This window comes from Athene cunicularia, assembly GCF_003259725.1.
Source record: "Athene cunicularia isolate RWA chromosome 1 unlocalized genomic scaffold, athCun1 chr1_part2, whole genome shotgun sequence".
Taxonomy (NCBI): domain Eukaryota; kingdom Metazoa; phylum Chordata; class Aves; order Strigiformes; family Strigidae; genus Athene; species Athene cunicularia.
Window position 1 is genome coordinate 12,167,966 of NW_020799092.1, and position 14,305 is coordinate 12,182,270.

General features: G+C 37.1%; 1 protein-coding gene across 14 annotated transcripts in view; it reads right to left on the reverse strand.

The window, feature by feature from the left end:
* The window catches only part of CACNA1C (calcium voltage-gated channel subunit alpha1 C), a 444,106-nt gene that overhangs the window by 407,510 nt on the left and 22,291 nt on the right, over positions 1 to 14,305 (reverse strand). For 13 of the 14 annotated variants that reach the window (XM_026841183.1, XM_026841181.1, XM_026841182.1 and 10 more), the window contains exons 2-3: positions 12,685 to 13,008; positions 9,010 to 9,115 (exon numbers count right to left, since the gene is read on the reverse strand). In XM_026841183.1, the coding sequence (XP_026696984.1) occupies positions 9,010 to 9,115; positions 12,685 to 12,968 (390 nt within the window). In that variant the 5' untranslated portion in view covers positions 12,969 to 13,008. The remainder of the gene's footprint in view (positions 1 to 9,009; positions 9,116 to 12,684; positions 13,009 to 14,305) is intronic. The other variant, XM_026841170.1, reaches the window with a different exon arrangement.

Genomic DNA, 14,305 nt, shown 5'->3' on the forward strand with positions numbered 1-14,305 from the left:
CCTAGGCTTAGGTGAAACAGAACTTGCTAAGGATGTCTTAAGGAGATAACCTGCTGTGCCAACTTCCCAGCATCTGCTAGAAATGCAACATATTAAAGAGATGTTAATGAACATTTCCTGCTACTTACTGAAGGCTTCCCCTAACTGGTGAACATTCAACATCGTATTATTAATAGAGAAATATCATCGATAAATATAGGCTCTTCATGGTTATTGTACAAGAAGAAGAGACTTTGTTCCATGATATTTCATACTCGTTTATAAATTATCCAGCATTTCTCAAAAGTGAAATTCAAGGATGGTCTTAGTTTGCTTTGAACAGGTATTCAGCCAGGAGGACCGAAGAGCTGCTATGACATGTGAACCCTCATATTTCAGGAGTTTGAAAACATGGGAAAAAATAATAATTGTCCTCAAGAGGAATAGCCAATCAAAACTTTGATGAACATACAAAACATATTCCCTTCCAGCAATTCTGCCCCTTGACAAGCAGCACATCCATACTTTTATTTCTAAGGAAATTATGAAAAACTGTTGGGCTTTTTTTTCTAGTTTGCACAAGTATAAGGAGTATTGCTTTTAGAATCAATGATTTTATAGATGTCAGCAAGCCCAATGTTCCAACAATTGTCTGTCAATAGCATGCACTAAATTAGTGGATGGATTTGGGTGACAGTAAACTCCAGTGAAGTAAATGGGAAGTTTGCCAGACTAAAAACCTAAGAATGTGGTATAATACAAACTATACATAAAGGAATCTAAAGATCCTGTGTAAAACCATCTATTGATTTTCTAGATAGAAGTGCTTATTTCCTATCATTGAAAGGATTCTGATGAACTGATGAACAGAAGTCTAACATCCTACACATTTACAGAGGTGTAAAGATACTTGTACCAAAAAGACAAAAAATAACTGCCACTTTTGAAATTTCCATTCCTTTTAAAAGGCTGTGTTACTTTTGAAGGGGCAGGAATTAGGCTGTGAAAACAACAGTACTTAACATCTCTTACTTGGCCTTCTTCCACCTTTTTCCTATCTTTCTGGAATGGGGGAAGGGGATAAGCAAACTACAATAAACTTGAGGTTTGGTAAACAAGAATGATTATCACCTGAAAAAAAAGTCTAAAACTATTGATAAGTGAGAAATTTAGAAAGCTTACACATAAAAAAAGGGAAAACGGGAAAAAGAGCTGTCCAAAGAAATGGGATAAATGGCTTAATGTTTGGAGTAAACCAATAAATCTGTCATCAATCAGAACCAAAATTTATAGTTAAAATTTCAAAATCACTTACACAGAAACATACAACACGTAAATTTCAAGTTACTATTTCCATGGACTTGGACTAGTTTGTGTAAACTTACAGTCCTACTTACACAAATTATATTTACAGTCTTACTGTAAGTGAATAGGAGTATCCATTTCTTTTACCAATCTTGTAGCTGTTTGTACAAAGGTCCTTCCTCTGCAGCTCCTCCAAACCAGGACAGCTCTTCTTGAATGAGCTGAATTTTGCCTCAAAGGATTTGCATGTGAAATATGTGTCTATCTGAAATCTACTTTTTCCCTTTGGTCTGTATCTCTTAGTCCTGTTCTTTACTGCACTATACACTGCATAATGTAAATACTTGATATCATTACAGCATTATATATAATTATATTGTTTAATTCTGAAAACCTGTTACACCAGTTTTCAATATCTCACTGATTCGGTGAAGCACCATGTTACATTTTAATATGGAAGATATTAATGGAGGTGAATGTCCAGCATTCTGTTAAAGCTATGCAACATTTTTCATTATTAAGATACTGTTTTCAGTTGCTTTTAATTGTGATATTACCAGTTAATACTACAGGCTTTGAGGGTGGTTTCTATCTCAGGCTGAATATTTGTGCACTTTTTCAGACAAAACAGTATAACAATATGCATTGATTTATCCCAGTTTTGTTTTTTTTTTTAAATAATCTCAGCAACTATTTTCTTAAATGATCATATTGTTTGCAACAAGGTCATATGAACTGTCAGATTAATGGCCTTTGTGTCAGGGATGCATTTTTTGTCTTGTCTACCCACTTAAGTTTGGCCAGATCAGCTTTTAAAAACCTCCGTTGTACAGGCTCCATAGAGACTTGCTAAGGCCCAAACTGTCACTGCAAATACTAATCAGGTATTTTACAGCTTCTGCAGACCAGAATGTGTGTCACATCCACAGAGCTGAGCAAGAGCTACAAAGGCTTTCAGGGACCCATGAAATAACTGTTCTCAACTGGTCCGAATCAGGCTGCAATAAAGTAACTGAACTTTGAATTGATGCTGTTCTCTCAGTATTTCTACTGCTGATGTCCAGATATCATTGGGAAAAACACAACTGATTTCTAAAGCAAAAGGGCTAAGGCCAAACCAGGGACAGGCTCAGACTGGAAGACCAGTGTGTTGAGAATAGAGTTAAAGCAGCAGCTGGAAGGAGCACTGGGATTGTTTGATTACAGACACCAGGTTTAGGAGCAGAAAGGAATTTAGGACTAGAATTAACAAGAAAATTGGTCAGGGAGCTGAAGCTGAGTGAGGATAGCACAGAGATCAAATGAGAAAATGTGAATAACATATGAAACAACTGTGGAAGGGAGACTGCAATTAGGAGGAAAAAGGGTGAGAAAAAGGCACAGATCTGATGGAAGCTGGACTGGAAGGAGAAAAATTACTTAGCAAAGATCATGAATTAAAAAAGCAACAAAAAATGGGGACATGCAGACATAAGAGATCTTAGAGCAAATCAAGAGATGGTAAACAGCAAGCACAGACTGGGTGAGAACACAGGTACCACTGGTAGAAAGAGAAGCAGAAGGCTGGGATTTGACTGGGACTCTACAGCAAGCCCCGTGCAGGGCCGAAAACTGCTAATGAAATGGCAGAAAGGTAAGAAACCTGAGTAAAAACCCTAAGTCCAGTAAAAAAAAAAAAAAAAACAAAAAAAAACAAACCAAAAAAAACCCAAAACCGAAACAGAAATGGCAGAACTGAGGAAGAGTTATAGCTCAGACAGCTATGGCTGAGACGGGGGCAGGTTCAGAAGTAGGCATTATTGGAAGAAAGAGACAGAAAAAGCCCTTTTTCCAGAGGAGCCCCTCAACTATATTCCTTTCCAGAGTTTGGAATAGAACACGGCATTCCTTTGTGGGCAAATACCTCTGAATCCCTCTGCCAAAGTTTTACAATCCTATCTTCACCTGGTCCACACACAGAGCCACCTCTTACCACTGCTGATTACTGAGATCACTCAAGTGGCAGAAGCCTGCCCAGGGAGCTCAACAGTTTTGGTCCTGCTAGTAACACATATAGGTGTTAATCTCCACTTTACCAGTTTTGTCTTCACAAAGCCTAGGAAATGACACCACTATGTTAAAAGAAAGGCTGCAAATCTAAGCATCAAAAGTTAAGAGTTCCCCTCAAATTAATTCAACACACATGAGCAAATTGTGATGATGCAGTCCTACGCACTTCTCTGTGGAAATTAAATGCTGCCCCTACCAGTGCAAAGAAATAAGGCATGAGTCCTATTTTTACCCTTCTTGATCAGTTACTGACCACTGGCTTGGAACTGATTACTACAGATTTTATTCTTTTCTTGACAGTCTTTTCTACAGCATTCCTTGTAAGCAGTCTGTGTGATGTAAAGCATTGACTAATCACCTTCACCGTGAAAGCAGTAACCAGCCCATTTTACAGATGGAAAAATTGAGAAAGCAATTTACCCAAGGCCACACAGTTTGCCAACACCAGAACCAGCAGACAAGCCTGAATGTTTTCCTTTTAAACCCAGTGCTTATTCTTCCACCCTGTGCTTCGCTACTGCTAGAGATGCTGAGTATCAGGCACTCTCTGCCAGAGGCAGGGCTTCTGAGGACTTTGGGAAATGTTGAGCCTAAATTCCATCATATTCAACTTCCTTAGCATCACACAGGTCAATAATTTGCAATCTTTCTGGAGGAAGCCATCAAGGCTTTTTTGGAACAATCTCCTTTCTTCTCCTCCTCATCCTGATTTCAGTCTCTTTCCAGCCTCCTCAGCTCCCTTCTTCCAGCTTCTGTAGCTTACTCCTCACTTTTCAAATTCTATAACTTCACCCAGCTGTAGCAGTGCTGTTATGAAGCCCTAGCTAATAAACCTATCAGAGCTTATTAATTTGGTTTCCACTCTATCCCACCCTATACCTCACCCTTAATGTTAGCATATCTTATTGCTGTATTTGCTTACTAGTTGGGAACTGGCACACAGGAGGATGATAGCAATGGCACAAGGGAAACAAAAGTTTTTGTATAGTATTCTTCCTTTTCCTTATCCTTATCTAGAAAAGCCATCCTTTCTTTCCTGACCCCCTTGCCCTCACTTTGTTCTCTAACACTTTCTGACTGCACAACAAGAACTGAGAGACTGTTCAATGTGCTGACTCCAGAATACTCCGATACAAAAAAAAAGCTGGTATGTCATCCTAGTATCTGGAAATGTAATATATGTGCAACCACATCCATGCCTATTGTGTCAGTCTGCTGCAAATGGAAAAAAATTTAAAACACTTTCTTCTTTTCTGTGCAGGAATCACCTGCTCAACTAGATACTACCATAATCACCAGTTAATAAAGCAGACCGGCCTTTGTAAAAGGCAAGCCCCCTTTCCATAGGCAGACATTCCCACAGACACTGGCTGGCACAAGCACTGACAAGCAAGCAGAAATCCCATCTTCCCTTTCACAGGGTCCTATTTAACAGGTTTAACAAATTAGTCTGAAGGTGACATCCCATTATAAGCTCACATATAAACACAAGAGATCTTTTTTTAAATTTAACTAGTATACAACAGGATTTCCTTCCTGTAATAAGGACAAGGGAGGGAAAGCAGAGATATCAAAACAAAGAATCTTCTCCTGTTATTTATCCAAAGCATAAACAACTGAGTCGCCTTCCACAGAATGTGTTGTAAACCTTGGTCTTAACCTCATTATGTTATCACCATGCTGTGATATTGACCAGGCTTGTGCCATTTGCAACTGCCAGTAAAGTGACAGAAGCATTTTCCTGTCAGCTTCCTATCTTATGCAGTCTATAGTTTTATTCCTAAATATACGTTATCTCTGCTCTAATGCATAATTACAGGGATAATAAGCAGAAAGCCTCCATATCAGTTACGGCCTCTCATGCAGGCTAACTTTCATTCCTCTCAGACTAGCTCCAATTTTCCTGACTGCATCAAGAGAATACATAACTGTTCTTTGCACCAGGTTATCCATAAGCTTTCTTTACTTGTACATTTAAGCAAAGTCTCAACTGAGTTCATTAATAAAAAAAAAAATTTGCACCCAATGCAACTCCATCTGTGTGAGTTCCATAGTTTTCCAGGGAACACACTGCAGAAGTAAAACATAAAAACTGCTAAAGCCATTTTCAAGCATTTGTTATGATATTATCTTGTTCTGGCATTTTTCTTAAAGCCAGTGACAAAGACAATGCAGTGAGCATAAAAATATGAAATCTGGGGTTTAGTATAAATGCACATTTGAAAAATGAAAGTGCTTCACAATCCAAGTTACCATTCCTGCTCTTGATAAATATGGCTTGAGGGTTTACAGGAATTATTATTATTATTATTATTATTACTATTATTATTATTATTATTATTATTATTATTATTATTATAGGAAGCCAGATTGCAGAGAACCAGTCAGAATACCCATGTGGTACTCGGCTAAACTTGTAATATATAACAGCAAATCACAACTCACACAAAAGGGAAGGAATTATTTACTGGACTCTTCTGTATTTAGTTCCAATGTTCACATAAATTACTGTGGCATCATATCAAATAGGTCTTGCACCTAAAGACAAGGCTTATTCAATGGAGATAGGACTTCAGGTTACTGGTTTTGTACAAGCACATGAGACTTGCCTCTTCAAGACTTCTGTGGAAGGCATACAGCAATGTGTGCCCTGTTCAACCAATGTCTGATCACATCTGTGAAATTCACACAGAGCAATTATTTATCAAAACATTATTTAGCTATCATTTATGTACTTTTACAGAGAGAAGGATAGAAGCCATTCACACCATTCAGAATTCCTTTCTCTTCCGTCACCACCCTCTACTCCATTAGCTTAAAAACAACTGGTTGAAATTTTACCTCAGCCCCCAAAGAAAACATTGTTTGAAAACTTATGATGAAACATTAGAGAAGGAATACTCAAACCCTAAGGGAATATTGAAGTGACAGCTTATTGGAAAACTGTTGTTCTGTCACTTTGAGAACTTATAAAACAGTTACTATCCATCATACATTTTCTGTAGATAGTTTCTTCATGTCTCAGGAAGTTAGGGATGGCTCAGGAAACCACAGATTGTGGTAGCTTTACCCCTAAAAAAAAAAAGCAACTTCTTCTGGACAGCTAGGTAGATTCTGTATATATTCGGTCAGACTTACACTTCTGCAGAGTTCACATATCTGTGCACGCTATTAACCTATATGCACACATTGCATACACTCCTTTACTGTTTCAGATTATAGCCTTTGGAGCTCTAGACTTCATGGCTACAAAATAAATCTGATTGCAAAATACATGCTCACTGGTAGAAAAATAAATGTTAAAAAAAATCAAGTGCATGAGCTTTTACAGGAGCATATTATTAAACCCCAGTTTCTTTATAGTCGCTTCCATGCACATTTTGACTTTTTGAGAGTAGGGTCTCACTCTTCTGCAGTTCCTGCCATCTGGAATAACTTTCATTAAACTCAGTTTCATCTATTCTTTCATCCTGTTCCAAAACAAAACTAACACATTTTTTCACCCTTACCTCACCCACTTGCCTCCACTTCCCCTCCCTATTGCTCAGCACTTTACTCACTGATCACAACATATAACTCTTCACAATTCTGTGAAAAGCTTTGTAATGCAACATATGACATATACTAAAAAAGTTTGTTTCTCAACAGTAGTATATACAGGCCAAGACATATGTATATCACCCTGAGAAAACAAAACAAACAAAATAAAAAACCCACACCAAACCCAAAACACACAAACCCCAACAACCACAACCACAACCATCACAGGCCCAAAAGCTACTGAACATTCAGAGCTCCAGGGTTTGATCTATAGTCTAGAATAGAGTCTTAATTCCTCTAGTGCAAGACTCTCCTGGGATACTAAGTATCCCATTTTCCATTTTAAATTTTTTTCCATTAAGACCCAAACTGTAGTCAAGCAGATTCCCCACTTTACTTTCTTCTCCCCTTATTTCTGTGAAACAGGTATTTAGATAAATTAGCAATGCCTCCTCAGTCTCAAGTCTATAACATTACTCAACTTTCCTAAGATAATAATTCTTTCTTGGCTTTTTTTTTTTTTAAATCCTACTCACAAATAACATGAGTGTTTTGGTAGATTGACCAACAATGTAAAAGATGTCTTGGAAAACAGATACAGAACAGCAACTCAGCTCACAAGGTGTATATATTTTCTGATAGTAGAACAGTTTCAACATACCTCATTCAACTGTGAATATACTCCCAACCTACTATTAGCCAGCAGCCTAATCACTAAAATAAGGCAAATACCTATACCAAATTAAACTCAAGACAAATTAAGGGTCCTCTAACCCTCAACTCTGCTTCATTTTCCTCTTTCAACCTTAAAAGTCAGAATATGCAATAAACAACATACTGTCTTTTATAGCCAGAGGATCAATTGAATCTGCTTTTTAAAATAAAAGATAATAATTTTTGAAAGGTGCCATCTTGACGTGTTTTAAACATACCACAGTTCATCAGTGTTAAACATAAACTAACAAAGAGATAGCAGCAGAAGAGAAATTAGACCAGCTCACATGTTCTGTAAATATAGAGAATAGTTAAAAGTTAACAATCCCTTATCTCCTCTGGCTTCTATTTTTATACTTCTTGGAGGAGTTACAGTGGAAAAGCAACAATTTTTGTTATTTGTTTTTTTTTAATAAAAACCCACAAAAGTATTTTTCCAGCAAAGTCCTGAAGTTCAAAATTTGTTTTATATGACTTCAAGAGATATTTAATAAAATGACTGACTTCCAAGAACAGCATGAATCATTTTAATTACATCTGTCAGCCATCCCAATTATCCCTACTTTGGAAGTATGGCTTTTGTCTTCCTCTGTTGCTCTAAAATTTCTTACATCAGTAAATTTTATTCAAGAAATAGCATCCCAACTCTTAAACTCTGGGAGCAAGTTTTCATCCTTATCCAAGCAGACAAGCAGGAGATTCGTTCATTATTTGAGAGGAACAATTTCTGCTACTACAGTGAATTGCATTCCGGAGCTGTTGTGTTGTGCCCTTACTGAGCAGAATTCTTTACTATGACCACGCTAAGCCAAAAGTAAAAACTTTCATCTTTTTACATGGATAGCTCTATCCCAAAGTACCAACATTAGCATCAGTGGTGACAATGGCAAAGCTATATTCTACCAACAAGAAAGAAGGAAAATAAAAACAAAAAAACACCACCAACAACAAAAACCCACAAACGTTCAACCAAACACATGTGTCTGAAAAGTAATCATTAAGGTAGTTCCTAGAAATTAGTCATCAAGCTGTGCTCTCATGTATCACCTGACAGGACAGTATCAATTTCACAATGGCGCTTTGTAAGACAAAAATTGCCATATAACCCATGAACAGAAGGTTTCTTCTGCAAATACCTGCAGTTTAAAACTTACCAAGCACTTTTGCAGCATGAAGAAATTTGTTAACCAAAATATCACATATAATACCCGTGCAATTTTTGGAACATACTTTTCTAAAGCCAGTAAAACTGAAACAGCTGCCAACATGAATAAAGGACACATAGCACCCAAAAACAATTTTTAGTTTATTATGTTCTCATCTTTGGTGGATATGTATATGTTCCCTAGCTTAAACAGTCTCTCTGGTTACTTTTAAAAAGGACTTTCAAAATAGTAAGACTATATACCATCAAGGACTTACCAGATTGGAATTGGTGGCATTGGAATCATCTTCTGGAAAGGGGATATAGATAGCTAAGGCCACACAATTGGCAAAAATAGTCAGTAAAATAATTATTTCAAATGGTCTGAGGAAGGGAGTTAAGGAAATTGTTCCAAAATGTACACACACAAATAAATAAATAAATATTTTATAAGAATTCTGTTTAAAGAAAACATTCCAACCCCCTTATATTCTGAAAAGAAACATACGACTTTTTAAGTGCTTTTAGGAGTTCCCAGCCAAGAATCTTCCTAATATGTCAAAAGCAGTGTAGGCCAGTCGCGTGCCAGAGTAAACACAGATTTCTTTAAAGTTTTTTCTTCTTTTATTTAGTTAGATTGCATTTTCTCTATTTCTCTTCAAATGTGGCTGAACTATTTTTAATTACAGAAGCCTGTTCTAGAAGGACTGTCATCTTTATTCTTATAATTAGTTTCTCTTGGTCTTTTCCTTCTGCGTTTACAAAACCTGACATAATTTTAACAAAAGTTTTTTGTTTTGTTTTTGTTCTCATTATATTTATTTCCTCCCCTTTCTCAAGTTAAATGCAAGGGCCAAAGAAATACATGTATACATTCAGTCCGAAGATGCTTAAATGATGGTAAGGATTGTTAAGGAAAAAAAAAAGAAAAAGCTTTGTCCAAAATGTGCTTGTACTGCACAAGGCCGTGTATATGTGTTTTGCTTAAAAATTATTTGAAGGAGTATTACTTTTCTTCTGTTTGCATTCCATTTGGCATCCTAGGGAAAATACATGTGCCTACACAGTATATGAAGGGCACCAGGAAGCTAAGAGTTCCTTATGACAAAGAAACTATCACCAATTTAGGGGCATTTCAGCTTGGCATCAACTTTGTTATGAAAAAAAAAAAAAAACCAAACAAACATTTGGGATGTTCAACAAACAAATCCTGCACAACCTTGATGCCTCACTGGCTATCCATAGGAATCAAAGGGCATTTTTCAACTGATCAAGCTGCTGGCACTGTACTTCATCTACTCTGGTGGACTCCTTAACCTTAGTTGCTCTGAAATGTCGAAAAACTCAGACTAGAGACAAGATTTACTTGCCTGCAAGAATATCCTGGAGGCTACCACTGAGATAACTTACCAGTACTCTGGAAAGGAATGAAGAGAAGGATAGGACAGGGAGAATGTCAAATATAACCTGTGCCAGAGAGTGCATTTGAGCATGAATTTATCTACCATGAGACTGGTTTTGCAGCGTTGCCAAATGTCAACACAGCATGTATGTTTTTGGTCAGCAAGTTTTAGCAGGAAAGAACTGGAGACTGGGATGTGCAGCAGGCTGAACTGCAAGATATACACAAATCCCAGGCACCTGACCACTGTGTATGCTCAGATATGTTCTACACTTCACATATGAAAGAGTCAAAGGGTTCCAAACTCGCCAGACTACCAGACTTAAACCTATGAATAATAGGAGATATATGATAACATGGAGAAAGAAGAGCAGATCACAGTAGGTAGATTACAAGTGAAATCAGCAGAACTTCTCAGATACCTCAGGCTGTATACATAGTTTTTACTGCATAAAGGCCTGAATTTCCATAGGCTTTTATTTTCTTAATCACTTTTTCATTAGACTTTTTGTTTTTGACAGGATTATTATCTATTAACTTATCACTGTTTATGTGTATTTTATTTTACTTCTATTCTCACTTTACACTATAAAAACAAAATGTTATAAAATCTACAAATACACTGCACACGTAGCAGAAAATTAAACACACAGCTAAATCTTTGCAAAATAAGGTAATTACTTAATTTCACTTTTTCTTATATGTAATTACACCTTCAGGCTCTCAACACTATGTTTGGGTAAGAAACACCACAGAATTACCATTTGATATTTGTTTAATATCTATTATGCTTAGACTTTAGCAGTTCAGCAAATTAAGCTAAGCTTTTCTCAGTAGTTTTTAGCAATTAATAAAAGTCAGAGTACAGAATAAAATTAAATCATCAAAATCCTTTGATATTGTAACTTGTCATAGAGTGTTTCACATTTATAAGTACTAGATGTCTAAAGAGAAGTTGTGATGGAAAAAAAATGCTTCCATCAACTCACCTAAAACCAAACAAAACCAAAACCCACAAGCATCAGCATCTTTGGATTGCTTTAATTGCATTGTTTGATCCTCTCTTGATCTCAGCAGTGCTGTATCCCGTTTTACAACACATCATTCCCATCACCCATTGTTGATCTTATTAATTTATCAAATGCCACCCTGTGCTCTTTCTCTAAAGACATGTGGTTACTAGGGTGCTTGCAAGTAAACCTATATTCAGCTTCAACCTGTTAGTCATCATCCATCATCTTATGCTTAAAGTATCAGAGCTATGCCAGAAGGGATAAAAAGTAGAAAACTTAATCAGGAGGACTAAAAATTAGCATCTGAAGAAGAGAAGAATAAGGAGGCAGGTAGTTTAAGGACATCTAGGAATTGACAGGATCATTTTTACAAGTTCTTCATCTGAAAAATATGTCCATGTCAGCAAGACCTAATATACTCATATTCTGTTTTCATCTTTCTAACATCCCACCAGACCCCCAATGGAATGATATTATCACGTTGTCTTAAATGCCATCATTCATTTTTTTATCATATTAACTACTGCCAAGTTCTGTACTGCCTTCTCTTGACATGCTTATCTATCCTTAACAATGTGCTTTTTCTTTTGTATGTACTGAAGAACCCCATTAGCTTGTTTTACTGACAATTACTGTTCAGGGTTAGTTTTGGTTTCTCTTTGGGGAGGCGAGGGAGGTGTATTTTATTTCAACAAATTCTTCAATTCTAGCTTGTGCTGATCAGACTTGGGTGACTAAAAAGGCTTTTCTGACTTTCCAGGGAAGCAGCACTGACCCTTACATTCTGCAGCTCTGTGTCACTGGTTACCATCTATCATCTGTGTGACACAGTCTGTCTCTTGTTCAGACTACTAGATCTGGCCCTGTACTGCATTTGTACATGTTCCAGGATTAACTATCTCTCATTTTCCCTGCTTCTAGATAACCAGTATCTCTTACCATACACTAATGAGCCTTATTAGTTTAAGTGGAATTTCAATATGATTAACAGGCCTTACCCCTGTTTCAGGGTCTTATTGCATACATTCGGGGTTTTTTTCTCCTCCTTTTTATCCCATTCTTCTCTCCATACTGTAGAAAGTATAATACCAAATGTTTAACAGAAAAGCATGTAATTCAAAGTACCAGAGCTGCTTAACTGGTGGCACCTCTTTAAGTGCCTGCAAAAAAAGAAGGGAAAGCCAGCAGCTGCTATATAATCCCATAAAGTCAGTTCAATTCTGGCCTCAAACATCTTGCATATGTACCATCGATTTCAGGCTGGGCCACATGTTTTTGAAAGAGCAGAATTCAACCCCTAACCTTTATCATTTAAACATGGAGTGGGTTCTTCCACAAGGGTATAGTTAAGGCTTCAGTCCTGAATGTTTTTTTCCCAGCATAAGTGATCTCAGTTAAGACATCAAAACCTATTCATGTACTTTACGTTCCCAGTGGTGCCTTTCAACTTAATGTATTGATTTCTTCACACTTATGAATAGTGCCTAATGCATGCAAACAATTTGCTCTTTTCCAAATGAGAACATCAAAAAGGATATTTCCATTCGACGATGCTGATGCATGCCCTCCGAATGGGATTTTTCAGTGTTAAACACAGCAGTGCCCGGGGAGGACGTGTAGCTGTGGTGGTACCCTGTTTTTTCTGTTTCCCATACTGCTGCCGTTTTCTCTGTGTGGAGCTAGCTGTGGATATTGTTGCATTGCCAGCACTACCCATCAGTTTGGCTTGTCTGGCAGCATCAATCGCAGCTTGCCAGGACAGAGCTGCTCCTGGAGTAGGGATATGCTCTGGGGCAAGCCCTGCAGCTGCATTGGCATTCATGTTGGCATGAGCTGGACGGGGACTCCCATAGTTGGAACCTGTGAAAGGAAAAAAAAACACCCAGATATTTGTGAAGACACTTTATGAACAGTAGAAAAGAGAAACAGTATTTTTAAAAATCTTAAGCATCAGTAAAATCAAGAGCTAAAGTTAAGTGTAGGGTATCCACTTACTACCACCTTGTTTCTCCAGTTCAAACTCTTTATTTTAAAGTAATACTACTATGCAATCATTTCTCTTGGAACAGTCTCCCAACAAGACCCAATAGACACTGAGCTGTTGTTAGAAGTCAGTCAAAGCAATACAATCTCCAGGGATTCACAGGAAGGAACATGTCCTTCTTTTCCTTTTTTACCCACACATTTTGCAAGTTGGATTGTTTGAAAGCTAAAAGGTGAGGCTAGTTCTCATCACTTTATCACAGAGATGTGGCACTATGTTATTTAGTACATGGCAAAGTCCCCAAATGAGATTCTCAAGTCTTGCCATAAAAATCTATGTTTTCTAGACCACCTCAAGGTAAAGTGAAACTTTAACAATGAGCTTAATTCTCTTTGCAAACAGTACATATATTTAAGCCTAAGAACAACCTGATTAGAAGGTACACTGAAGCAGAAACTGGAACACAAATGCAGGGCTCATGACTTTTGTGCTCTATAGAATGCTGCACAAATAGTTTAAGCCAACCAACATACATTTAGAAACTGGAACTGATTCCTTACCCTGATAAGCTGATTTTAAGATAGATGAACTATTGAAATCAATGGAGTAACACTTACTTTAAATGCATGTATTAACAAGAATGCTAATCTCAACTTTTGTACCTCTTTTAGCCAAAACTGAGGGATTATATGCTTTTGCCCAATCATAATAATAGAATATGTACATCAGGTTACATGTGGCTGATATTTAGGTCTTAACACTACAAAAGAAAATGAAGTCACCCTTCCAAGCTAGTGCAATTGTTCCACTGCTTCAATAAAGACACCTATATCACATGGGTCTCTTCAATAATGCTTTTTCAGTGACACAAATTAAAACTTCAATCACTTCAAACGGAGTGAATCTTCAAACTTCAAAACAGATTCCCTTACTCTGGAGTACGCTTCAATTGAGATGTGTGAGAACTTGTGAAAGATTAACTGAACTTTGCCACAGACGCTTCACTGATGAAAACATAAGCCATGTCAGAAAAGTGTCACATAAAATCTACACAAAGTCACGACAGCAAACTTTAATCAGGAAGAACATCTTATTTAGATATGTCCTATATAAGAGACTACTTATCTTTGTTGTGGACTTGTGAGTTTGCCTGTGGCCCATACGTTCAGATACAG